Source organism: Haliotis cracherodii, unplaced genomic scaffold, assembly GCF_022045235.1.
Source record: "Haliotis cracherodii isolate W230 unplaced genomic scaffold, xgHalCrac1.p SCAF_16, whole genome shotgun sequence".
Taxonomy (NCBI): domain Eukaryota; kingdom Metazoa; phylum Mollusca; class Gastropoda; order Lepetellida; family Haliotidae; genus Haliotis; species Haliotis cracherodii.
The window spans coordinates 12576425-12603094 of NW_027266271.1; the positions used below are offsets into that span (position 1 = coordinate 12576425).

The 26670-nt window shown below is 41.1% G+C and overlaps 2 protein-coding genes across 3 annotated transcripts; one reads left to right on the forward strand and one right to left on the reverse strand.

The window, feature by feature from the left end:
- Positions 1–1402: 1402 nt before the first annotated feature.
- On the reverse strand, positions 1403–15493 carry LOC139463392 (phosphopantothenate--cysteine ligase-like). The gene is made up of 7 exons (XM_071244651.1): positions 15285–15493; positions 11260–11348; positions 8525–8649; positions 6270–6484; positions 5574–5696; positions 5236–5301; positions 1403–3480 (listed from the first exon to the last, which is right to left on the reverse strand). Exons 1-7 carry the CDS (start codon positions 15420–15422, stop codon positions 3310–3312), a joined length of 927 nt encoding a protein of 308 aa, XP_071100752.1. The 5' UTR covers positions 15423–15493; the 3' UTR covers positions 1403–3309.
- Positions 15494–18956: 3463 nt separating this feature from the next.
- Positions 18957–24993, forward strand: LOC139463833 (uncharacterized). 2 transcript variants are annotated; one of them, XM_071245203.1, is made up of 7 exons: positions 18957–19232; positions 19868–20081; positions 21230–21373; positions 21836–22168; positions 23120–23407; positions 24056–24181; positions 24587–24993. In XM_071245203.1, the coding sequence occupies exons 1-7, from the start codon at positions 19107–19109 to the stop codon at positions 24823–24825; spliced, it is 1470 nt and encodes a 489-aa protein (XP_071101304.1). In that variant the 5' UTR covers positions 18957–19106; the 3' UTR covers positions 24826–24993. The 2 variants fall into 2 exon arrangements, with proteins under 2 accessions (XP_071101304.1, XP_071101305.1); XM_071245204.1 differs by having other exon boundaries at positions 19152–19240.
- Positions 24994–26670: the final 1677 nt, after the last annotated feature.

The window sequence follows — 26670 nt, forward strand, 5'->3', positions numbered from 1 at the left end:
CCCTGGAGACTTCTAGAAATGCAAGCACTTTCAAACACTATTATGTATATTGGTAAATGATCTTATAACATAAAGGTGTAATTCCATTGAATCATGTTTCTGTGTTTTATTTGCTGCATTTATTATCTCATCTTGTCTTCCGCTGTGAAAAGCTGCAACAATGTATCAGGTAATATTCACTCTCTCATCTCGTCAAACAGCTGTTATATTTGATTTAATCTGTTTTTCATTCTTATTAGCTTACCTGAGTGAGTGGGTTTGGTTTGTCGGCACCTTGAACAGGATTTCAGCTATATGACGGCAAACCAAGCCTGGATCAATGATTGACATCTTGAGCATCAATCCATGCACTTGGGATATGATGTCATGGAATCAATCAAGTCACCTGACCACTACAACCTTTTGGTCTTACAACAACCACAGTTGACTTTTATCAAAGCGTGTCAACTTGATGTGGGAGGAAAGCCTGAAGTAATGCAGGCCTTCTGTGGCTATGGTGCTGACAAGCCTAGACACATTATCGGGGCAAACATGGATTTGAATCCATCATAGGTTTCTGTCATACCTGAGGGATGCTACTGCACAGCGAATTGCAGTACCTTAGACGACTGGGCTACTCGAGCTTCCTCGCTTGACTGAAGGGGCCATGGATTGCCCAGTAGTCAAAGGCGTTGCAATTCGATGTATAGAGTAAAGACCCTATGATTGTGGGTTCGGATCCCAGTTCACCCTGATTATGTTTCTTGGATTGTCGGCACCATACCCGTGCTTGTGGGTTTCACCAAAGTGGTAAAGGTCTAAGACCTGCAGCACTTCAGGCTTTCCTCACACCATAAGCTGACATACTGTGATATAACTAATACTGTTCAAACAGATGTAAACCTCACTCACTTGACTGAAAGGCAAGTGATCTCATGTCACTGAGTACATGTCTGAAATCAATCACTGGATTGTCTGGTCCAGACTCGATTATTTACGGACTGTCGTCATATAGCTGGAATATTGCTGAGTGCGGCATTAAACAACAAACAAAACATGTCTGAAACTCCACTCAAGCTACATTCTCCCCTGTCAACAGAAGGCATGTCCCCGGGTGCATAGTTACGTACTGACACTTATTTTGCTCAAATTTGATATTAAAATGCTCCACCCCACGTTCGAGAACCAATGTAGTGACACAACATTTCAGATTCTCATATGATGCTTGTATGTGACCAAAGAGGTTAAACCCGTCAACAAACTGACAAGGTACAGATGTCATCTGTGGGGTGACTCCAACGATGTTTAACCAAACACTCACTCAACCACCCTGTCCGAGTAGATATATATCAAATCAAATATTATATATAACAATTTTATTGAATTTATAGATAACTATTTAACAAAATGAATGTATGCTGATTACATATATGTAAAACAAGACCCATATTTACCACTGACATCCTACATCAATAGAATATGTTCTACACGAAAGGGCAATGGATGCACACAGTGTGCTATATAAAAGGAACGCATACCACGACCTCTGGCCTGAAGAGGTGAAAGTGCATCAGCCAGTGCATGACTGGTTCAGCAATCTTTTATCAATCTGTGGGCAATGAGAAGCTCAAAGCAGAAAATCATAGAATAAAAGTGAGATCCTCTAACTCAAGGTGTATATACATATGAGAATTCATGAACTTGTTGATTCATTTCTTGACAAGATATTGCTTAACTTGCTCATCGCTTTCAACAAAAATAAATGTGAATATGTTGTCACCTGCTCTGCTTTTACCGATAAGCCAATCAGACCATTTATCAATTAGATTTCATGATTATCAAGCTAAGAAAAAAGAGAGGAATACATACAAGCAAACATCCTTAAAACACACTTGAAAGTTTCTATGATCAAGTAAAACAAAACAAAGTTGACTTCATGACCTTAGAATTTTTTCTTAAGGTGTTTCATGAATCCACTATTGAACAATCTTGTCTGCTGCCAAGTATAAGAATGTCATGCATCTGCTGATGACCGGTGAAGATCTGGGGTAGAATAGGTCTTCAGCAACCCATGCTTGCTGTAAAAGGCTTGTATTAGGTGACTAATGGGATCGGGTGGTCAAACTCACTAACTTGGTTGATGCATGTCATTGTATCCCAATTGATAGGTACAATGATGTCAATCACTGGATTGTCTGGTCCAGACTAAATTATTTACAGACCGCTGTCATATAGCTAGATTATTGCTGAGTGCGGCGTTAAAACAAACAAACATTTGCTGGTGAAGTGATCATCAGGTCCACATTGTGTTGCAGCAGGAGTTGAGAGCTATAGGTGATACACGAAGACTACAAATCTTGTGTTCTGATTATGCTGAGATTATCTCAACTCCCACAAATAAACCTAAGGCAATTGTAGCACGATGATTGTGGAAAGATGAGCTGAATGATGAATTACGCAGCAATCCCCAATCTTCCAGCTGTGTCATGGTTGTCACAGGTCGCAAATAAGTGGTTGACTGCATGAACAATTATTCTCACTGTCGGGGTATAATGACACATTATCAACTCATTAGACGGATATAATAAGCATGGATTATTAGGCAACAATCTTGACCTGTATTTACACAGTAAACAAGGGACACAAATGTGCACTAGCTTATAAGCCCTTGTCAGTTTGTCTAATGTCAAGGGTATCCGAACGCTAGTAAAATTTCAGGATTTGTTGGGACTGTCCTCATATCATTAACGGTTAGAGTTCAAGCTGCATCCCTGAATTATATAAAACTACATCGTAGAGACATTCACTCATCATACTCATTTCTTTCAGACCCAGAGGTATACTAAACAAAATAATCCACCCCATTCCATTCTCACCCGCTTCTCGGGGCACGAGTGGCCCAGTCGTCTAAGGCACCGCGATTCGCTGTGCAGAGTTGCGTCCCTTGTGCACACCAGAAGCCTATGATTGTGAGTTCGAATCCAGGTTTGCCCCGATTTTGTGTCTAGGTTTGTCAGCACCATACCCGCTGCGTTAAACCAGACTCACTTACTCATCTGCTTCTCAGTCCTAGCAGCCTATATTCATCCCATTTTATCTTTATGGCCTTCGAGTTAGTTATGTGATACTGTAAAAACAATGAGTGCTGCAATGTGCTTTGTCGATAATTGTACATCTGTGAATTTTGACGCCCCCAACTTCCCACTATACACTGAAGCTGGAATTGTGTGGCTGTGAATAATCCTGAGTACACTTTCATGACGAAGGCTCTACAAAGTCAAGCTGGCCATGTGCTCCCTTCACCAAGTTCATCTTAACCGTCACATTTCATCAACTCTCAATGAAATGTTTATGCCGAACAATAAGTTGCTTCACAATTTCTTCTTCAATCTCTAATCCCTTGTCCGAATCTTCTTTTGAAAGTAAGATTGGCTTTTCTGTTTGCTTGGTTACAAGTACAACTTCGTACTTCCTTGTGTCAAGAAGGTTTGCTATAACAACCTGAAAATGAAATTCCATTACTCATTCATGTGATCTTGTACACCCTACTAAAGTCAGCTGTCAAACATGGGTTATTGGTAGTGAATCATGAAACACTCCGTAACATCACGGTGGGGTTGCGATAGATACGTATCCCGATCTATAGGAGTGGATATGATACAGAGCTTTTATTTCATAAATTGATATACCCCGAACCGAATCACAACTCTGAAAGATCCGTGTTAGAATAGGTCTTCAGCAACCCATGCTTGCCATAAAAGGCGACTATGCTTGTCGTAAGAGGCGACTAACGGGATCGGGTGGTCAGGCTCACTGACTTGGTTGATGCAGGACATCGTATCCCAAATGCTATATAGCTAAAATATTGCTGAGTGTGGCGTTAAATAACAAACAAACACAACTCTGAAAGTCTTGTTTATAAATTTCAGAGAACAAAGATGGGGTATTGAAGGAAGAATGTAGGCTTGAGCGCACTGTGAATGTTATGCTATTTAAAACCAACTGTGAAATGCGGGAGTATCTGCGTAAACTGGTTGTTTAACAGTTGGGAAATGATGACATTCATCAACCAACTCGGCGAGCCTGACCACCCGATTCTGTTTGCCGCCTCTTATGACAAGCATGGATGGCTTAAGACCAATTCACAATGAGTTAAATTTGTTTTTAGAGATTACAGGTAGTGTAGAAACTTAGTTCAAACATCAATGAAATCAAAATATTTTTCCATAACAATTACTTATCTTCCCGAGACAAGGGAGTTAAATGACTATAAAAGTCCAGTTTCCACACGTGCAGAACTAGGCTGGAATTATTGAGTTACATTTTGGCTGGACTGACGATTCTTATGTAAAGTCCAATCAAAATCGTGTAACGAAATCGACATCCGGTTTATGAACTGCCATGCAGATTTTAGTCGATTGCAGGATTTGCAAACCATGTGTATCCCCAACTCGGAGTCAACAGATATTTTCCAAAGCTGTTCATACATTTAATCAAGGTTCTCAAGTGATTTGATACATCTTGTGAAGTAAGACCTGTTTTATCACAATACAGATTTTAATTATTGATCAGATTGTTTTGACTGGGTGCCAGCATTTTGTTTGAAGCAAATGCAAGTGATATGAGAGGTGGAATCTCATTGTTCAATAGAAGGGACCTAACTCATAATAGCCACTGGTGGCACTACGATCGAGCACGGAAATTGCAGCCTAGTTCGTGAAGTGTGGACACTGGACAGTCAGTTAAATCCTTTGCCTGAGGAATACTAGGCAATCATATACCCCTTCTGAGCTGCTGGTGTCTGTAACAAATAGTTGTATTGTATACACAAGAAAATATTGAGCGTCATTAAAATTGTCAGTCATATTTGGGATACTAATAAATATTACTTACAGATTGCTCAAGAAGTTGGCTAAGGGGTCTCAGTACGGTGATATACAGTAATGTCAATTTGACATTCACTGAGCCCTGGTTGGTTTGAACTCTGTTACCTATGTATATCATAAGAGACAAAGGAACATTATCGTCTCAGCAAATATTTTATTATGCCTATAGTCTAATACACTCCTATGTGGTCTAGTGGATAGAGCACCTGCCTGGAGAGTGTAAAGTCAGTGGTTCGATCCCCATGCGTGTCATACCAAAAGATGTTTTGTTTCCCTGCCTGGTGCTCAGCATTGACACACTAAAACAATGACTGGTGGGTTTGGAGTCGGTATGCAGTTTTCTGAATGGGGTATTCATGTTAACACTTACCTGATGCTGGTATTTTTCTAGAGCTGCGTATGCCTTTTTTGACAGCAAATTTCTGTCCGTTTCAAGCTGAAAGGTCACACATATATTACAAGCATTTTGTAAATTTACATCAAGAAATATGGCATATATTTGAATAGATGAGTTTGGAAAAAGTTCGTCTACATCCCACTAGTTTCAATAGTGATGATAAATATTAACTTTTCAAAAGTACTTACATAAATACAAATCAACAGTCAGTTTAATTATTTTTTCAAACTATCAAGACCAAGCACTAAAAATGTACAGGTCATTTCTTGCGATGGAAGTATTTTAGTGATCATGTATTTGTTCTTTTGTACCTTGAAAGAAACAACAAAGGCATTTGGTGCCCACTCATGGACGAGAGGTTTCAACATCTTGGGGACAAGCTGCAGGGAGAGTTGCAGTGGTTTGTCTGTGGACGACTGGATCTTGTGTTCAGGCTGGCAAAGGAAAGTCTCTCATTTTAATTAGGAGATAACTACCAGGTATACTGTGTTCTCAATGTACAACATACGATATGTAGGTCTGACATAGCATAGGTCACTTGGGACCAAACTTCACCCCCAAATCCAGATCGGGAGACTACATATGAAAAGCCCTAAACGTCCCACTAATAATTTTATTACCCATAGGGTTAGAAATAACAGAGTTCATAAAATCGGATGTGTACTGATGTCAATAACACTTCACGCGCTCCAGTGTACTGACCTCATTCGATTCATATTGTGAAGTAAGGTCAGAATGACGTCACAGGTCGTGGTCAGTGCATTTTTCTGGAGGGAAGCTCAAAAGGATTAAGAGGGTAATTAAGAAATTATTACACTTGAATGTGTAGCATACAGATTTTTCGAAACTCGTGTAAGAATTCATGTATTACCCAGTGATCATGGATCCCTGTCATCTCATATATCACCAATGGGCAAGCTGTGAAACATAAATGTACTACAGTTTGGATGAAAGCGATTTCAAAAAGATGGGTTTTTATTTAAGATTCAATGTCAACAGCTTTGTACCATTTCATGTTTGGGAATGTAGAAGTCCGACACGGCGGCAGCGAGGTAGAGAAGGGCCATCTTGTTGATGGTGTTTAGAATCTGTGCGGAGGCCCGGAGGAGATGCAGGTACTCAGCCAGGGATGTGAAGTCGATGCTCAACAACAGGTCCTTCTCCTTCACACTCTCATACTCCTGGAGGACCGACTTCAGGGACGATGTGTGTTCATGCTTCACTGGCAGTTTCAGGAACAAAACACCTCATTATGGACATTATTTGAGTGAGTGGATTGGTGGGAGAGTGAGAGAGTGGATTGGTGGGTGAGTGGATGGGTGGAAGAGTTAGTGGATGGGGGGGGGGGGGGGGGGGAGGGGAGTGAGTGGATGGGGTGTGTGTGTTTGAGTGAGTGGATTGGGGGTGGGGGGTGGGTTGGGGTTTGAGTGAGTGAGTGAGTGAGTTTTTTCGTCTCTTTCAGCAATATTCCAGCAACATCAAGGCAGAACTCCAGAAATGGGCTTCGCCCATTATTAACATGTGGGAAATCGAATAAGGGCCTACAGTGTGACAAGTGAATGCTTTAACCATGTGGCTTCATACAATATGACTGTGCTTTCAAATCAGCAATCATTGTAAGGCTGAAATATTGATTTTGTGACTTTAAGTATTGATTTGCTCAAATTAACATATATATTTAGACTGTAATAAAGATTTCATTTGAAATTATTATACTGAAAACAGCTAGCACAATACGACTTGTTTATTCAAGATCTAGTCTCAAACTGCCATCTCTACAATATAATCATGACATCCTCACAACCTGACCAGATATCCCAGCAACATGTACCAAATAATCAATCACATACCATTTCTTACCAGTTACATAGAAACATTAGAATTCTTTATAACTCCCTGACAAGCTTTTACCTTCGTCATCACTTCCGGTATCTAGAGTTATCTCCCTTCGATCATATGCGCTTGTTGCTAACACAGGAACTTCATACGAGAGTGAGTGAGTATAGTTTTATGCCGCTTTTAGCAATATTCCAGCAATATCACTGCAGGGGCACCAAATATTGGCTTTAAACTTCGGCCTTCGGTGTGATGAGCAAACACTTTAAGCAATAGGCTACACCACCACACCTGTTCATAGAATTCTCTGTGAGGATTCCTGGTTAGAATAGTTCCCAGGCAACCTATGCTAGTCATATTAAGAGATGACCAAATGTTCCAGGGTCAGGCTAGGTTAAACTGTGTGTCATTCTACCCTGATGGTGTGTATAGCTGCTCACAATATCGATCACTTGATTGTCTGGTCCAAATATTCAAGTCTGGACCAGACAATCCAGTGATTGATAGTACAAGCAAGGTACAATGCTGTCGGGGTATGATGACACCCAAACAACCAAGTCACAGAGCTTGACTACACAATCCATTTACTGGTGATCACCTCATAGACGAGCAAAGGCTGCTAGGGGCTGTTCTAAACTGAGTTGGAAACAATGTACGGGTAAACTGTCACTGCTTTCAAGGAAATTGTGTCATTGGTGTAAATGGGTGAATCTTATTTTTATCAGCAAAATCACAGGTGTGAACCAAGTAATCAAGCCTGGACCTGACAGACCAGTTGATGACAGTGTGAGCCCCAATCCAGTCAGGCCAAGATCGGCCAGGTCATCAAGATTTGACCATAGCTCAAAGGCTTACACTTCCTAACACACTTCAGACATTCATCCAACATTATCTTACACATGAATGTCAGATTCTGATTCAATTAGACCCATGCTATTATTTTCAACGTACCCTTCTCACATGTTAGGGGCATTTTCTTGTGTTTCCCGCTAGAATCTCAAACTTTTGGCATTACATTTGGGACATACTAACCGCAAGTGAATTATGAAGTAAGACGCCATTCACTAGATATTTACGATATTTTCCGAATGAAATAGATCTAGGAGGAATGACTCTAAGTTTGTTTGCAACCATCTAAAACCCAAATCCCCATTGTATTTGTCTCTTAGACGAGATACATGGGTATGGAAACCTGTTCTATCATACATGGTTCAATCCCAGACGAATTCTGTGGTAAAATTACCAAAAGCTTTGGATAGAAAGGATTAAAAATAATGGAAATTAGTGTATTGATTGACAAAGGGCAAATTCCACAATTTTTCTACAATTTTGTGATAAGTTACATTTTCTGCAAATATTTTTGCGATTGCAGAATCACAGAATTTGTCTTGGTCTGATGGTGAGACTTGTGCATAGGTGAGAGTACCAGTTATTGAATCTCCCTTGACCTCCAGCATATCCATCATGTGGCGCTGGACATGGCGAGAGTACGGCTCCAGCGACCTCAGTCGGTACAGAAATATAACGGCATACCCTTGCTGCAGGAAATATCTGGCTCCAGGTCAAGGACACTCAAACAATCAGACTATGCAAAAAAACTAAATATGGTCTCTCACTGTCACTGCAAGTATATCTATACTCGGTATGAAGGTCATAGGCCCATGTACATCAATTCAGCAGGTGACAGATGGGTAGTTAATCTTCTCTCATTAACACTTCATTAACATTTTTATCATGTTACAAAATAATGACATATTCAACTTACTCATGTTAGGGTTATATCAATAAAACTTAGAAATATCATTTGATCAAAAGCAGTGTCTGAAACTCAGCAGAGTAAACTGAGAGGGCCAGCACATTTCAAAAACTGTAGGCCCAGTGGAAAAACTGTAGGCCCAAACATTTTAGCTATATCAGGGAGATAGAAAATAGAAATGACACACCACAACTAGTCAACCAGAGGCTTTTACTGCTATCACACCGAGTTCCCCGAGACTGGTGAAAATGATCAAGGCAGTGCAACATGGGCATGCCAATAGAAAGTGGTACTCATCTGAAATTGTTCCAAACATACACAATCTACAGGGTCAACTGCAACAAGCAATACCACATCCTCTTCCAACATTTATCCTTAATGGGAGTTGCCTAAAATTTAATAAACATAAAATTTGTCTATCAAATCATGAACTGTGAGTGTACATAAAAAATACTTAACTGCTTGATGTCATTTATATTCTTGATACAGACATAGTTTAACAGATTCACAAACTGTTGAATGCCATTCTTACTGACTGCAATTTCTTCAACCTTGGAACCGTAAAGATCAGGGTTAGTATTGGTCCATGCTCGTCTTAATGGCGAGTGGGTGGTCACACTCTCTGACTTAGTTAATACATGTCATTGTATCTCAATCTCGATCTTGTAGATTGATGCTCATGATGTCAATCACTGAATTGCCTGGTCTTGATTATTTACAGACCATCGTCATATAGTTGGAATATTACTAAGTCCTGCATTTAAAACAATCAAACAAACTTTTAATCTCTGTACAACTTTTACTGCCACAATTTTGGTTCTTTCCATGCAATTTTTTACAGTTGTTTCTGTTATGACGATTCAGGATAACAACAGACCCTTTTCTTGATTTTGATTCCTCAGCATCGAAAATCTTGAGGACATAACAACAGTATGTCAAGGTGGTCTGCCACACTGCCATTACATCGTTACAATAGTGTCACTGTGATATGAACTATATCTACAGTGAGCCAGATGTCATCACACATATTGTACTGTGATGTATTGTTGCAATCCTAACCAGTAAAGACAAGTGACTACAGATTTTTCTTCAAATAACCTTGGGCAGAAGCCTAGGTGAGTTTCTTGCAAGACCTTCTCTCATAGGGCAAGCAGAGCCAACACAGCAACTAGGCAGACTTTAATACGTTAGGGCATCGTATATCACAAATGCTTGTCCAAAATAAAATTTGAAAATCGGAAATAGTGGAAAACACCAGAAATGCAAAATCGTCCATACAAAAAAATTCCTCCAGTAAGGGGATTAAAGGAGGTTAAAGCGGGTTCCTGGAGTTTGACACCTTGGCATTTTCAATGACGAGCAAACGCCTTAACCACTAGGCTACTCGACCGCCCCACATCAAGAAGTGACATGAACACATGATGAAGCATGCCTCCTGCACCTCCCTCCCCTTCTGGATCCACAGTGTTTGTTAGTTTGTACTTTAACGCCGCACTCACCAATATTCCTGCTATAAAACGGTGGTTTATAAATAATCGAGTCTCGACCAGACAATCCAGTGACTGACATCATGAGCAGCCATCTATGCAATTGGGATACGATGACATGCATCAACCAAGTCAGCGTGTCTGACCACATTATTCTGTTAGTCCCCTTGCGCGCCAAGCATGGATTGCTGACCAAATTCCCAAATCAGTTCTAACCCGGATCTTCATGTCAAGGATAAAACAAGACTCACAGTTTTACATTTTCAATGAAAACCGAGGAAGAGTGTTTTATCCTCCTTATCAATAGTCTTAATGCAAAACATTCCAGAAAAAATAAGAGACCATTGGGTAACCTTATGGTGAAACAATACAATGGGTCACAGTATAAAGGAATTTGATCAAAGTGTGCGAGAAAGATCATGTGCTTTATGCATACAACTGAAATCATGACATGTAAAATTGAACAACCTATCACCTAGGTCTTACAATTCAAATGTAAAACCTCTGCACAGGTCTCCCTTGAAAGTAGTACCTCTCACAAGGTTACTATAAGATAGGATTGGTTGGTTGGTTGGTTGGTTGTTTAATGCCACACTCAGCATTATTCCAGCTCTATGACGGCGGTCTGTAAATAATCGAGTCTGGACCAGACAATCCAGTGATTAATATCATGAGCATCGATCCACGCAATTGGGATCGATGACATGCATCAACCAAGTCAGCTAGCCTGACCACCCGATCCCGATAGTCGCCTTTTACGACAAGCACAGTCACCTTTTACGGCAAGCATGGGTTGCTGAAGACCTATTCTACCCCGGAATCTTCACGGGTCTATAAGATAGGAAGACACCTACAATACAAAAGACAAAAGTGGCATTGATCCTCCTTTAATGTCTGACAGTGTAAAGCAAAGGATACTCAGCGGATGCAGAGCCCCTGGTGCCGATACTGAAGTTGTCGATGAAGCGGACTGTTCTGCTCTCAAGGGGCACTGTGGTTCCTCCTGACTAGATAAATGAAAAAGGGATGATTTCAACAAGATGGTGGGTGGATTGTTTGGGAGGGAGTAAGAGAGTGTGTAGGTCTGGGTGGAAGGTGGAAGAGTGAGTGAGTGGATGGTGGGAGAGTGAGTGGATGGACGGGAGAGTGGATGGGTGGGAGAGTGAGTGGGAGAGTGAGAGTGACTGGGTGAGTGAGTGAGAAAGTGGGTGAGAGAGTGGGAGAGTGAGTGAGTGGATGGACGGGAGAGTGGATGGGTGGGAGAGTGAGTGGGAGAGTGAGAGTGACTGGGAGAGTGTGTGAGAGAGTGGGTGAGTGGATGGATGGGATAGTGGATGGATGGGACAGTGGGTGAGTGGATGGTGGAAGAGTGAGTGAGTGGATGGGTGGGAGAGTGTTTGTTTGTTGTTTAATGCCACGCTCAGCAATATTCCAGCTATATGACGGTGGTCTGTAAATAACCCAGTATGGACCAGACATTCCAGTGACTGACATCAGGAGCATCGATCCATACAGTTGGGATACAATGACATGCATCAATCAAGTAAGCGAGCCTGACCAGCTTATCCCGTTAGAGGTCTATTACTACAAGCATAGTGGCCTGTGGAGAGTGAGTGAGTGGGAGAGTGAGTGGATGGGAGAGTGAGTGGATGGGTGAGTGAGTGGATGGGAGAGTGAGTGAGTGGATGGGTGAGTTTTAGACAGGAAGCACATGTGAAACAAGAAATTAAGTAAAAAGCAAAGGTAAGAGTTATGTAACTTATAAACATATCCCTCTGGTGAGACATGTAACAGAGTAATCATAGTATCATAAGCATACAGTGTTACAAATTGGCACTAGTCCTGTAGTCCTTGCCAAACTGCCTCATAGTTAAGGTATCATAAGGACTAGTAGAAATTTGACCTTTTTAAGGGGTTACCTATATGTTATCATTATAAGGACTAGTGGACTAAAACTGTTAGTTTCTACCACTGGCATAAGATATTTATTTGCAGTATGATATGTTTATGTGACAAGTTGATTAATGCTAAAACATGCATGGAAACAAGAGTGTGTCCATTGTGACAAGCCTCCATCAAATTAATAATCATGATGTCTGCTTATGCCGGCCAGTTGACTTGAAAATGGTTTGTACAAGATGACAAGCCAAACGATGAAGTATTCTGGTTTTGTGTATCCCCTGTTGTCCTACCGGGGATTTATCCAGGAAACTAAACTAAGTGCTTCTGGCATGCAAATTGGGGAAGAAAATTGTTATTTTGTTCAAAATTTGGATTTTTTAAAAAGTTCTTGTGTTCCTTAATTCGGAGGTGTTTTGGCATTGTATTTTGATACTGTAATGAAAAAATATATAACTAAGCATTAAAATCTCTTTCAATTTATTGGTCTTGTAATCAGTGACAAACAGGTTAATCTATATATAGCAGCCCTGAGTGATTTATTCTCCCTGCAGTGTTTTACAGTACGATAAACAATGACCATGGGTTGTTTATTTCTCATATGAGATACCGGTATCAACATTGTGTACAGCCTCTTTAAGGATGTTGATGAAATGTAGAAGCTTTAAAAATATATAACCAAATTTTAATAATGATGACTCCCTGAATAGAATCCGACCTCGGAAATGTCGGACAAGACCATTTTATGAACAGGTGGATCAGCTTGGTATTTCCTGCATATTCTCCTATCTCCGTGTCAATTATCTGTACCTTTTCTCCTGATACCGATTGTCATATGAGATCATTCAGCCACTGCGTTTATCTACATAGCAACTTACTAGACACTTCCCTCTCAAAAATAATGTTGTCCATTACGCGACGTCATCCATATATACTCAACAATAAAAGTTCCTGTCACACCAGTATATTAGTGTATTTTTCAAACAAGTAAAGTTTGGTTTTCAATATTGTAGTACATGTATGGCATCAAGTCACAAAAACGCAACTGCTACAGTAAAGCATGCATTCCATGTAAAAGTTTACTTTTATGCAAGCCCCATGCATTTCACTACCCAAGAATGGGTATGAAAACATACGGATTTACGGGATTCCATATGCATTGTTTAGCATCGGGCTGACAACAACCACTCAGAAAAACAACAAAATTACGCAATTATTCAACATTACGAAAAGCCACGCCTGTCCAAAAATGAGCGTCTGCGAGCCACTTGTATACTTGAAGCAGGATCGAGTCAACGTGATGTTGCAAGACAATTTAATGTCCACAGAAACACGATTTGGTGTTAATGGCAACGTTGGCAACAGACGAATGCAGTCAGAGACCGACAGACCATCCTTGGAGTGGCAAGCTACGCGTAACCAATAATCGACAAGACAACTGGATTCGAACAACAAACCTACGAAATCGATTCCAGCCAGCAACAGTGACTGCAAGAAGCATCCCTGGCCTTCAACGAATATCTTCACAAACCGTACGTCATTGCCTCAGATGTGCAGGGATTATCGCCAGAAGACCCGCAAGACGTCCCATTTGGACACAAAACCACAGTCAAGCACGTCTACAGTGGTTCAGACAGCGTCCATGCAGTGGGGACAAGTTCTATTCACTGACGAGTCTCGTTTTCACCTCAGCCACAGCGATGGACGGATTCGAGTGTACCGACCTCCAGGTGAACGTTACGTCAATCATTGTGTCATGGAAGAAGATCGGTTCGGGGGCGGCAGCGTTACGGTATGGGATTACAGCAAGACAGATGACCCGTTTGATAGTGGTAGAGGGAAATCTCAATGGACAGCGCTACCGCGACGAGATCATCGGCCCTGTTGTTCTTCCGTTTTTGCGTCGTCATGGCCCAGGCATTACCTTTCAACATGACAACGCCCGGTCTCATATTGCTTGTTCAGGATTCTCTTAAAAAAAACAACGTGAATGTCATCCCCTGGCCGGCTCGCTCCCCTGATCTATCACCAATCAGGCACATGTGGGATGAGATGGATTGGTGCCGTGACGTCAACCACGTGTTCCACAGACACTCCAGGAACTTCGAAACATTCGACAGATATCCAATAGGACTTTGTGCGATGCCTGGTCTATTCCATGGGACGAAGATGTATTGCTTGCATCGCAACCAGAGGTGGACACACATGCTATTGATTTGTAAATTGACATTTTGGCATGTTCATGTTTTTTATGAAATCACACATTTTCTGAAGTCAGTAGGGCAAATTAAACCATTTGAACGCTTACAGGAGTCTTTTATCTATTGCAAACCGAAATTGTTTCAGATTTGGTAAAAAACATAACTTGGCATAAATCTTATTCAATGTCACAGGAACTTTTGTTGTTCAGTATATATAAGGCATAGGACATATTTTTATATGGAACATTTTTAATTCTAATTTGGGACTTTATTAGCAGGTCTAGAAATATTCCTGTCTACAGTAGCACTCTTTCTATCTTACACATATTAATTGAATATTCTTTATTGTTATAAAGATATGAAATAAATGATATTCAATGACTGCTTCACAATGAAAACCACAAAGATTTGCTTGTTTATGAAGGAGGAACAATCTATGGCGTGGGCGATGTATGTGTAAGTGGAGCGTTGTTATGGAAGAAACGTGGATGAAAATGAATGTATAATTTCCACTTTAATGGAAAACACGTGAAAAGGATAAATTTCACAATGTTAAGGAAAAGAGATTTTATGAATGCTTCATCAAATATATCCACGAAGTATCGCAGATGCGATTTATGTCCCTTTATATATAATCCAAAGTTCATGCGCTGAAAGATCCATGTTCTATCTTTAAATATAACACTGCTAATAGAACATGTCAACAGAATATATACTCAAAACGATCTATTTTCAACAGTTACGAACATTCTCTACATAAACATTAGGGCCTAGTTTCAATTCAAAATCCGCATGTGGAAATACGGACTGCACGTGAAAGCGGTACTTTGGACTGATACTCACTGATACAAGGACCACCCTGTTCCCGATCGCACTGTGTTTGGATACAAATTCCCTCATATACTCGTATTTGTCATTGAACCTTTCCGGCACTGCTGTTTGTGCGAAGAAATCATCTTGATTTGTAGATGCCGCACTCATGATTCGTCTTTTGCAAAAACCCTGTTCCTGTAAACTTTCAACACCGTATGGCCACTGACAACACTGCGAGCGAGTCCGCAACCTCGTAGCAAAGAGACACCGCTAATATGTAAAACACGAACAGCGCAACGAAACACGATTGCTTGATTTTAATACACATGGTATTGCAACAGCTGTGCACAATTCAATATGTAGCATTCTAATAAAATTCGCTGTTTTACCCAATAAACGAACTCAATGAGTACAAGGTATTATATTGCTTGTACATGCAGAAATATGTTTTATCCAATATGAAATACTAAATGTAAATTTTAACAAGAACTCGTTGTTGTTATTATCAATATTGAGACATGATTATTTATAAATAAATAGATATATTGAGATGGATTGATGGATGGATGAATAAACGACCAGTGGACCCAGCGCAGTAGAACGAGCGTCGCTGACCATGTGCAGGGTTGACTGAATCCACATATAAAGATTCAGTCAACCCTGCACATGTTACAGTGTATGAAATGAAATATACTACAATTGGTTCACGTAGACATATAAGAAAGAACTAATTATTCGTTATTAAAACATAAGTTGTTTGTTTGCCATACGTGAAGGTGGAGTGTGTGCGTGTGTGCGTGTGTGCGTGTGTGCGTGTGTGCGTTTCTGTGTGTGTATATATACACTCCAATCTTTTTTGGGCGGTCGGGTAGCCTAGAGTTTAAAAGCGTTCGCTCGTCACACCGAAGACCCGGGTTCGATTCCCGACATGGGTATAATGTGTGAAGCCCATTTCTGGTGTCCCCCGTCGTGATATTGCTGGAATATTGCTAAAAGCGGCGTAAAACCGTACTCACTCACTCACTCCAAACTTTTGTTTTTGTCTGTCTATCCATCTATTCCACTGTATGCATACATCCTATACCTATCAACCTGTTTTACATTAAAACATTCGTCTTTGCATATTTTTATTGTACTAGAATATGTGTAGTTTCGATAACACAGCATCTGATGTAACATATATGTAATTTAAGAATAATCTTAGAAACCCACGAAACAATATTTATCATGCGCATGTTGGTCGTTTACAAGTATGTTTAAGTAAGGATAAGAATTTATGGATGAACAACTTTTTTGTTACAACCAAGCGCGACGTGTCGGTGTTAGAACCTACACCGAAACGTCGCTCTTAATTGTAATATAGAAGTTGTTCATCCATAAATTCTTATCCTTACTCTAACTTCTAAATGCCTATCAAAGAGGTTACAAGTATGTTTGTATATTTTTGTTTATGCCACGCTCAGTAATAGTCCAGCTACATGAGGGCGGTCTGGAAATAATTGAGTCTGGATCAGGCAATCCAGTGATTGATATTAGTAGCATCGATCTATGCAATCCGGTAAGAACATAAAATCAACCAATTTTTGTAAGTTACGCACGCGCATGCCCTTACGAACGAACACACGCACGCACGTCCGAAATCCCCGCGAGTGAATAAGTACATGTATATTATCGTAATATTTCACATGTTTTATTAAATAATTACTAGAATGCAATATTCAAACCTGTATTATTTAAATATACCTGTGAGGAAACGTTTGGCAACATCCTATTTTTATGGTGATGTACATCTGCGGCTTCATATAGTAACAGTAAACATTATATTCTGACAATCATATCACAATATTCTATATATTTATTTAAATACACACGAGAGAACTGTAGTTTTACAATGGAACAATAAAAACTTTATGTTGAATACGTTATCCACGGCTGTGCGTGTAACACATCATTCCATAGACATGCTCAACCACACTACGTCAGTGAGTGATTGCTGCAATATCACTAGTGAGTGTGTTGGGTTTAACACCCCTTTTAACAATATTCCAGTTAAATCGCGGCGTGTCAGGTTAATATGGGAGGAAAGCCCGAAGTGATGCACATCTCAGACGTTTACCACTTCGGTGAAACCCACGAGCAAGGGTATGGTGCTGACAAACCTAGAAACTTAATCGGGGCGAACCGGGATTCGAACCCACCACCATAGGTTTCTGGCATGCAGCAATATCACAAAACGGGATCGGGATAAGAATGGGATAGGATGGAGTTTCAAGAATAATTCTATTCCAGAATCTGTAAATAAAAGCGACAAAACCCTTTCGATGCCAAAAGGAGAGTCCATTGTACGATTCCGACTATATCATGAGAATGAGGTGAAATGGGGTTTTCAACGTCGCGTTCAAGATTATTGCACTTATATAGCTACGTGCATGCACGTGTGTGTGATGCTGCTTGTACATGTACTAGCTAAGTAAGGAGCATCAATTCGCTGTCTAGAGTTGCGTCCCTTGAGCACGTCAAAACCCTATGATTGTGGGTTCGAATCCCGGTTCGCCCCGATTATGTTTCTAGGTTAGCCATCACCATACCAGTTTTTGTGGGTTTCGTGATATACGACTGAGATCTGCATCACATGTGTTCAGAACGCCGTGCCATATCTGGAACACTGTTCAAAGTTGCGTTAACTATTTACGTTTAATTCGATTATCCTTAAAATAGTATAAATTATTCTACATTTATACCAGAAGCCAAATAATATACCACCTGTAACCAACTTGTACGATAATACTTATACGCATCATCCTGCACAGTGTCGTGTGTCATGTGTCATGATATGTCATGATTCACCAAGCTATCCCGGGGTGTACATGCATATAATGTCGCCATGCACCAGCGCATATCAACAATCTGGGGAACAACGCTATCTGTACGTTAATGTAACATTCTTATGTCCCTCTGAACCAAGATCCCTGCTACGTCACAAATATTGACAGACAAGCTGCAGGAAGACGCGATCCATAAAGTGCACGATAAGCACGTGCCAAACAAAGTATTATGATTTTTGTTTATGGATTATTATGTTTTTATTTGCAGTGTCATCATCAATGCTTATGTAAATATTATCAGCTATAATTTCTAAAAGTATTTTTTTTCTGGAATTAATTTTCAACCACATATTCATTCTTATGTAAGCAACTCTAAAACGAATCCAAGGCTTCGTATATATATATATATATATATATATCCAAGGTATATTTGTCGTTTCTGTATGCAAGCTTGTTGAACATAAGAGATAGCGCAACTATTTACAATAAATTTCAATGTTTTCTTTTGTTATTTTGTAGCTTAACGTCGCACTCGGCAAAATTCAAGCTATATGACGGAGCTGTAAAAAATCGATTCTGGACCAGACAATCGGGTGATTAAAATCATGAGTGAGTAGGTAGGTAGGTAGGTTTTCTGTTTGTTGTTTAAAGCCGCACTCAGCAATGTTCCACCTATATGACGGCGGTCTTTAAATAATCGAATCTGGGCCAGACAATCCGGTGACTGACATCACGAGTGTGTATGTGTGTGTGTGTGTGTGTGTGTGTTTGTGTATGTATATGCACGTTTATGCGCATCTGGAATAGGGAGATAAACATTACCGAGAATAGAGGAACAAGCACTTCAAACCATTTCCTCTTATTGTTGTGACACTCGTGGGCTACAGTAGTAGACCTTGTCTGTATTGCCGCCGTTCACACAATACCAGCGGCTTATCATAGCGCTGTTTAGGCCCCTGAGAACCATCTCACCAACAGCTCATAAGTTGTAACTCGTGTAAGCCTATATACTAGTACATTTGAAACAATGTCTGAAGAAGTCAATCTTGCCTCTAGCGATTTCCAATCAATCGAAGGACTAAACGAAGAACTTGGAGCAAAGGCAGAAAAACAGAATCGCACCGGTGATGATGACCAAGCACAAGGGGACAGGGTAAGTCTGTGAGTCGTGTTTTACTAAGTGGTCATTGCACGTGCGTGAGCAAGTGAATACGTTTTTTACGCCGCAGTCAGCCAAAAATTCCACAATATCACGGCGACCTGGAAATTATCGACTCTGTACCAAAGAAACCTGTGCCAGAAAGAATGGACACAGATCCACGTCACTAGGGTACACTTTCACGCACTCATTCAAATAAATTAATTTCCATTTCTCGTGTCTGCCGTCGTGATTTTACCGGAATATTGCTAAAAAGGGCATATCATCCATACTTAGTCACTATTCTTAGTGCACGTGCCATTCGATACAGGCACCCGAGCAAAAGAAAATGAATACATTCAAGACGTCAACACCAGAGAATAACCAGTCTCGATTATCCGCCGAACAGATTCCATTGGGAACAAAAGGCAAAACAGTAAAATTGTATGAATGGATCACTGAAAGTCAGTGATCGTGAAACGTAAGCGTATCCTGAATTATCAGCGGCCCGACGGCGGCCTGTAAACCAACCTGACAGTCTTCATCATCCAATCCGGGTTTCAGTCGGCCCTGACGACAGTAATAGGCAATTTTAGCTGACCAGGGAACGTCATATGGTCAAATAACACCATGTCTTCGTTTGTTTTCAGCTTACGCTGAGGAACAGAGCAGTAGATAAAGGCAAGAAGATCATTGTCTTTCTCGTTCCCATATTTGCCAGTGTGATAGTGAACATCATAGCTGGATTCTTCTACATGTCGTTCCTGTTCGTCGTCCAGATTGTTGTTACAAGGGCATTCGGTGAAGATGGAGAGATGGTCACTAAAGTACAAAACACATTTAGGGTGTTTTCTGCGCTGGCAAGTATGTTGTGCTAATTGTGATATTAAACTGTCCCCTCAAGGTGTACGTTTTTTCTGTGTTTTTTTTTTGTAGGGATCATCCTTGATTGTTTCCTTGTTTGTTGTTTAACGCCGCACTCAGCAATATTCCAGCTATGACGACGGTCTGTAAATAATCGTGTCTGAACCAGGCAATCCAGTGATTGACATCGTGTGCATCGATCCACGCAATGTCAGCCAAGTCAGCGAGCCTGACCACCCGATCCCGTTAGTCGCCTCTTACGACAAGCATAGTTGCCTTTTACAGCAAGCATGGGTTGCTGAAGACTTATTCTACCCCGGATCTTCACGGGTCGACAGGCATCTATAACACTATTATGTATATAATTATGCATGATGTATATCTGTTTGTTTGTTGTTTAACATTATGACAGCGGTCTGTAACTAATCGATTGATATCATGAGCATCGATCTACGCAATTGGGATACGATGACATGCATCAACCAGGTCAGCGAGCCTGACCACCCATTCCCGTTAGACGCCTTTTACAGCAAGCATGAGTTGCTAAAGACCTGTTCTACCCCGGATCTTCACAGGTCTGACGTAGATCTACAAATAAATGTATACATATTGATAAACAATAGGTTTTTGTCTATTTGGAACATCACAGTTGGTCCAAATATTCTTATGGCCATGTCCACAAGTGTCGTTCTAGTATGTTGTTGACGTTGATGGACTGTTATACACCAGTATAAGTATTTATCGGGTGGGTAAGAGCTGCATTTTATCATAATACATGATAATTTATTTTCGCCGGAATACGAAGATGAATTAAATATGGTTATATTGCACATCTGTGGTTATTTCAGCTGCTCGGGGGCACTGGTGGCAGTGATCAAAGGCGCCGCGATTCGCTGTGCAGAGATGCGTCCCTTGGGCACGCCGGAAACCTATGATTGTGGGTTCGAATCCTGGTTCGCCCCGATTATGTTTCTAGGTTTGTCAGCACTATACCCGTGCTCGTGGGTTTCACCGAAGTGGTAAACGTCTGAGACCTGCATCACTTCGGGCTTTCCTCCCATCTTAAGCTGACACGCCGTGATATAACTGGAATACTGTTAAAAGCGGCGTTAAACCCAACTCACTCACACACTCACTCACTATTTCAGCTGCTTCCTGTGCGCCGCTTATGATCAGATACGGCTTCCGGAAGGTCGCCCTGGGCGGAAGTGTTCTACTCATCTTTTCCTGTATCTCGTCGTCATTGACAACCACAGCTGACATTCTGACTATACCATATGGATTTATGGGAGGTATGTGTTAGCATCGCCCCTTATATACACGTCACATTATTTTTTCATTAGTCAGTGATGTTTAGACAAAGCGGTGTACGGTGTACAGCTGGAAATGATATACCCCCGTTGTTATGGTAACATACATTTTGCCGATAAATTCGTTTCAGGCTATACTAGCGTCTTTCAGCCAAACGGCGTCGCATTATGTGTACCACTATTGACCTTAGAAGTGTTGGATGAACAAAGCCGAAACAGAAACAAACTTTTGTATTTTACACGGGATTGAAGAAAAAGTTTCTTTTGTCAATAAAACGATATAGGTCATATAGACGGATATATTTTTTCTCTCTAGAATTTCCCCCTTTCTCTTTCGCCTACCATTCTGGATTCCTATACGTTCGGCTAATATTATAATTATATCAATTGAAAAACTGCTTTAAATGTTTGTCCTGACTAAGTACCATATGGAATCTTTGTAAGGCATTGCTTTGGGTCTTCTTCGGACTACTGGTGTCGTGGCCACCATCGACTACCTCAACACTCGCCCAGCTCTCGCTCTCTTCATCAGCGTCATCAGCTTCGTCATTGGGAACATCATCGGCATCATTGTCATCATCTTCGACTTAATTCAATATCTGGACAGTAGACGGAGATGGTCTAACGTCATGAGAGTGTTTGAGATAACGGCTGTGATAGGACTTCTCGCTGGTAGTTTTCTGCAGAAGAACTCACAGACCCAGCAGAATGTGCCCAAGCTCTTCAAACATCCACCTTTTTATTTCCTCATATGGATTAGAGTCGCCGCTTCGGTTGGTAAGTTTTTCCCCAGTAAACTACGGTTATTTCGAACTCAAAGGGACCAGTAATTTTAGTTTGTTATAACTGTAGTTCGTTATAAGAATATATACACAATATATACAGCAAATGTCCTGGACCGAAACATATGTTCGTTATATCCGTCAGTTCGCTACAAGCGTGTTCATTATTAACGTAGTTTACAGTACAACACATTTCAAATGATCTTCTCTCCTAACTGTGTCTTGGTTTCTAATCGGTGTTCTTTGTGAATCCTGGTTGACATCCAAGTGTTATACTTAGTAAACCCGATACAATCTGCGTCATTTGGCCTGCGTGCCGTCATATAACTGAAATACATTTTGAAGGACCCAGTCATCTCATTGGATTCTGAGGAGGACAATAGCCACCACCGTTTATGCGTTTTGAAATCTTTGATGAGCGTTTTAGAAGTTGGAAGAACATGGCAATTTTTATAGATAACAACTTATTTATCCTCTGAGCTACTCCTTCCCCTATGACCCAAAGTAACCATGACACATAGTTGCAAAAAAGTTCAATAAAAAAGTTTCATGTCTTCTTTATTTGTGTTGTTGCCAACATGTCTCTAAAGAAAAGGGGAGGTCGGGTAGCCTAGTGGTTTAAGCGTTCGCTCGTCACGCCGAAGACCCGGGTTCGATTCCCGACATGGGTACAATGTGTGAAGCCCATTTCTGGTGCCCCCCGCCGTGATATTGCTGGAATATTGCTAAAAGCGGCGTAATACCACACTCCCTCACTCACTCACTCTAAAGAAACCATCGTATAGCTGGAATACTGCACTGCGACGTTAAACAACAAACAGACGCTAACGATTCGAAGATTTTACGAACTATAGTTGAACCTACTAGTCGATATTTACATGAAGCTTTATACTGTTATGCTTTATAATTAATAATTACACTTATGGATTTAATTTTATCACAACAGGATTGTCAATTCTCCTACCGTCGGCTCAACTCATCCCTTCTGAAAGAGGCTTCACGACAGGCCTGGCTAGCACCATTTTGTATTTCGTCCTCTTCGGCAGTCAGTTGATCGTGCTGATTGTTCTGCTGATCATCCGAAAGTTCCAGAGAGAAAATCTTAAAAAGTCAGCTCTTTTATCGATGGGAATCCTGATCTTAGTTATCGGCCTTGGCACCATGGTCCACCAGGTGGCGTTTGTTAACATTTGGGTTGTAGGAGTTTTTGCCTTGGTGCTGGGAACCGTGACTGGTACGTGTTATCTGGTTGTACATCATATACACTATACACCGTATTTGTATGTTTCATCTCCCAACTGTATGAATTTATATTGATGCAGCTTGTAGGACATCGTTTCAACCCCCCAAAGTGACAAGCGAGTATTATCTGCATCTCTTCGGCGCCTCACTTTTCACTTTTTCCCCACATGAAGCTGCAATACTGCGGTTTAATTGGTGTTAAACCCAACTCGCTCACTCACTTATTCAAGGTTTGCCCACGCTCGCGGGTTTCACCTAACTGATACACATGTGAGACCTGTATTACTTCGGGCTTTCCTCCCACATCATGCTGACATGCCCTGATATAACTACGGTATATAAATATTGTTTACAAAGACGTAAGAGGTGGCGGGGTAGCCTAGTGGTTAAAGCTTTCGCTCGTCACGCCGAAGGCCCGGGTTCGATTCCCGACATGGGTACAATGTGTGAAGCCCGTTTTGTTGCCCCCCGCCGTGATATTGCTGGAATATAGCTAAAGGCAGCGTAAAACCACACTCACTCACTCACTACACAGATGCAAACCCTCCATCACTTCCTCACACTTTAGTGATGTGTTTTGTCTGATGGAACCACAGTCATGGAGGTAACTGAAGACTTGTGATTTGTTTTCATATTACAGCGTTCGCTCAAGTAATGATGCCACTGGCGTTGGTCCACGCCACGGGAAGAAGCAACTTGAAACTCTCCCTACCAATGCTGGGATGCTTTGAGGAGGTGGGGGGACTTGTAGGCGGCTCTAGCATGGGTATGTTGCACTGCTTGGTACTGATACACGATCTCGTTATCCTTTATTTAAGGAAATATAATACAGAAGATGTTGGTGTTCTTGTAACAAACATGACCGATTAAATGCCGAATCCCTTCAGTCTATGCTTGTCGTTAGGGGCTACAATAAGAATTGAGTGGTCGCACTCGGTGACTTGGCTGATTGCGTTTCATCGTACTCCATTGGACGTTGCTCATAACATCAATTACTAGTTTATCGGCAGAGTTAAACAATAAATAAACAAACAATCAAAACAACTAGTTTTCTATTTTTGACTTTGTAGTCAATTCACCATGATCACACGAGCTTATAACATTATAATACTCTATATATTCGAGTCTTTCTCATGTTCATAATGCGTCCTGTTTGTGTTTGTCATTTTAGCAAAAATCATAAAAGAGACATCCTCTGTAAATGGAGCCTTGTATTTTGCTGGAGTGTCCCTGATCATTGCCGGAGTTGGTGCCATCATTGCATGGGTGCTGATAAAACGCTGGCCCCCTCTCAGTGATGAGGCTGTCTCCCGGGCTTTTGTGATGGGCGTCGAGAACGCTGGCGAGGAGGAAGGGGCAGAGGACACCGGGGAGGACACTGGCAATGGCGAGACTACTGGGACCCAGTAGCTGCTGTTTCACACGTCGATTGGGAAACATGGACAGCTTGAAACTCTATCTCGGATATCTGCCACACTGGATACATTGTTGATGTTGATGTTAGTATTGAAAATGCCAGAATGTCTGTTATGAAGACAAGCGAGTTGAATATTGGATAATTGTTATCATTGCGTCAACGATGTTGGTCTGTTCACGGCTATGATGATGAAAGATAGTGTATCTTGAATTTGTATTTTCTGTTTACAAAACCTAAAAATGATATACAGTCATGCACCTGTTTGAAAATTAAAAAAATCCTTTGAAAATCAACTCGAATGTTTGAATAAAAAGGTTTTTCATTTAAAATAGAATTCACGTTTTTTTCATGTAACACTTGATGGAAATACAATATACACAAGACGTATCAAATACAAAAAATACAACTGCACGAATGCATGCATCAACACAAGGCTTTGCACGAAGTAATCGTGCCTTCGATGAACCTTAACATATACGATAAACTAACAAACACCATACCTAAGTCTAAGTCAAATTATCATATGTTTAAAATCAAAACATATTTAGGATTAAGTATTTGAATGACATTTAGAAGTGAGTGAGTGAGTGAGTTGGGTTTAACGCCGCTTTTAACAGTATTCCAGTTATATCACGGCGTGTCAGCTTAATGTGGGAGGAAAGCCCGAAGTGATGCAGGTCTCAGACGTTTACCACTTCGGTGAAACCCACGAGCACGGGTATGGTGCTGACAAACCTAGAAACATAATCGGGGCGAACCGGGATTTGAACCCACAATCATAGGTTTCTGGCGTGCCCAAGGGACGCAACTCTGAACAGCGAATCGCGGCGCCTTAGACGACTGGGCCACCCGTGCCCCCCATTTAGAAGTGATATATATATAAGAATGTGCATACATACACATAACATTATTATGAGGAATACAACGTTTCGGAGTAAATACCTACTCCTTCATTGGGTGAATAAAATGCTGTGAAGCAGAGAACATATATATGTACCTGTGAGAACAACAAAAATGATAAAGTAACAAAAGTGCAAACTTCACAAGGGAAGCCAACAGATAATTGGCGCTAATAGGTGATTAGTAATGGAGAAATTGAAGCCGGGTTCTAATCCGAGGATCTGGAGGGCAAGGGGAGAACATCAACGTTGTTGTGTAGACAGGTTCTTGTGACCGGTCTTGTATGCGGTCGAGCGTTGTCCTGTTGGAATACACCGTTGCCGCTGGCTACATTTGGGAGGACGTGCGGTAGAATAATTTCGTTGATGTATCGTTGAGTCGCAAGATTGCCCTGGATATGGACCAAACCTGTCCTGCCATGATGAGAGATATCCACCCACATCATAACGCTACCCCCACCAAACATGTCCACTTCCTGAACGCAGTTTCCGCGTAACTTTCTCCCCGACGTCAGTTGACCCGTGCTCTTCCACCCCCTCGACTGAGGAGAAATCTTCATTCGTCGCTGAACCAGACATATCTCAATCGCAGTTGAGGCCATATCCTGTGTTGACGACACCAATGCAGTTGTTGTTGACGATGTTGTCGACTCAATATGACGCGTCGAACAGGAAGTCTTGCTCGTAGACCTGCTGCTCTTACGGTTTCGTACGGTATGGTCGGAGATTCTGCTCAATCCAGTTATTTGGGATGCGGTTAAGGTGTGGTTGTCCTTTCACGTAGGTGGCACAGTCGGATCACTAGCCTAGCAGGATCAGTTTCATTTTCTGTGTTTGTAGCCCTTGGAACCTTTTCCCCAAATTAGAACAGTAAGATTTGCCCGAAATATGTCCGAATTGTTACCTTGTTTCGTTTTGTCGCTGTGTGACCACACTTCG

Bases quoted from the DNA above. Each gene is read 5' to 3' on its own strand.
- LOC139463392 (XM_071244651.1), bottom strand. From the start codon at position 15,422: ATGAGTGCGGCATCTACAAATCAAGATGATTTCTTCGCACAAACAGCA. The intron at 11,349-15,284 runs GTGAGTATCAGT...TCATTTATCTAG, and splicing joins ACAGGGTGGTCCTTGTATCA to TCAGGAGGAACCACAGTGCC. The intron at 3,481-5,235 runs GTAAGTGTTAAC...TTTCATTTTCAG, and splicing joins TAGAAAAATACCAGCATCAG to GTTGTTATAGCAAACCTTCT.
- LOC139463833 (XM_071245203.1), top strand. From the start codon at position 19,107: ATGTCTGAAGAAGTCAATCTTGCCTCTAGCGATTTCCAATCAATCGAA. The intron at 22,169-23,119 runs GTAAGTTTTTCC...TTATCACAACAG, and splicing joins TAGAGTCGCCGCTTCGGTTG to GATTGTCAATTCTCCTACCG. The intron at 24,182-24,586 runs GTATGTTGCACT...TTGTCATTTTAG, and splicing joins TGTAGGCGGCTCTAGCATGG to CAAAAATCATAAAAGAGACA.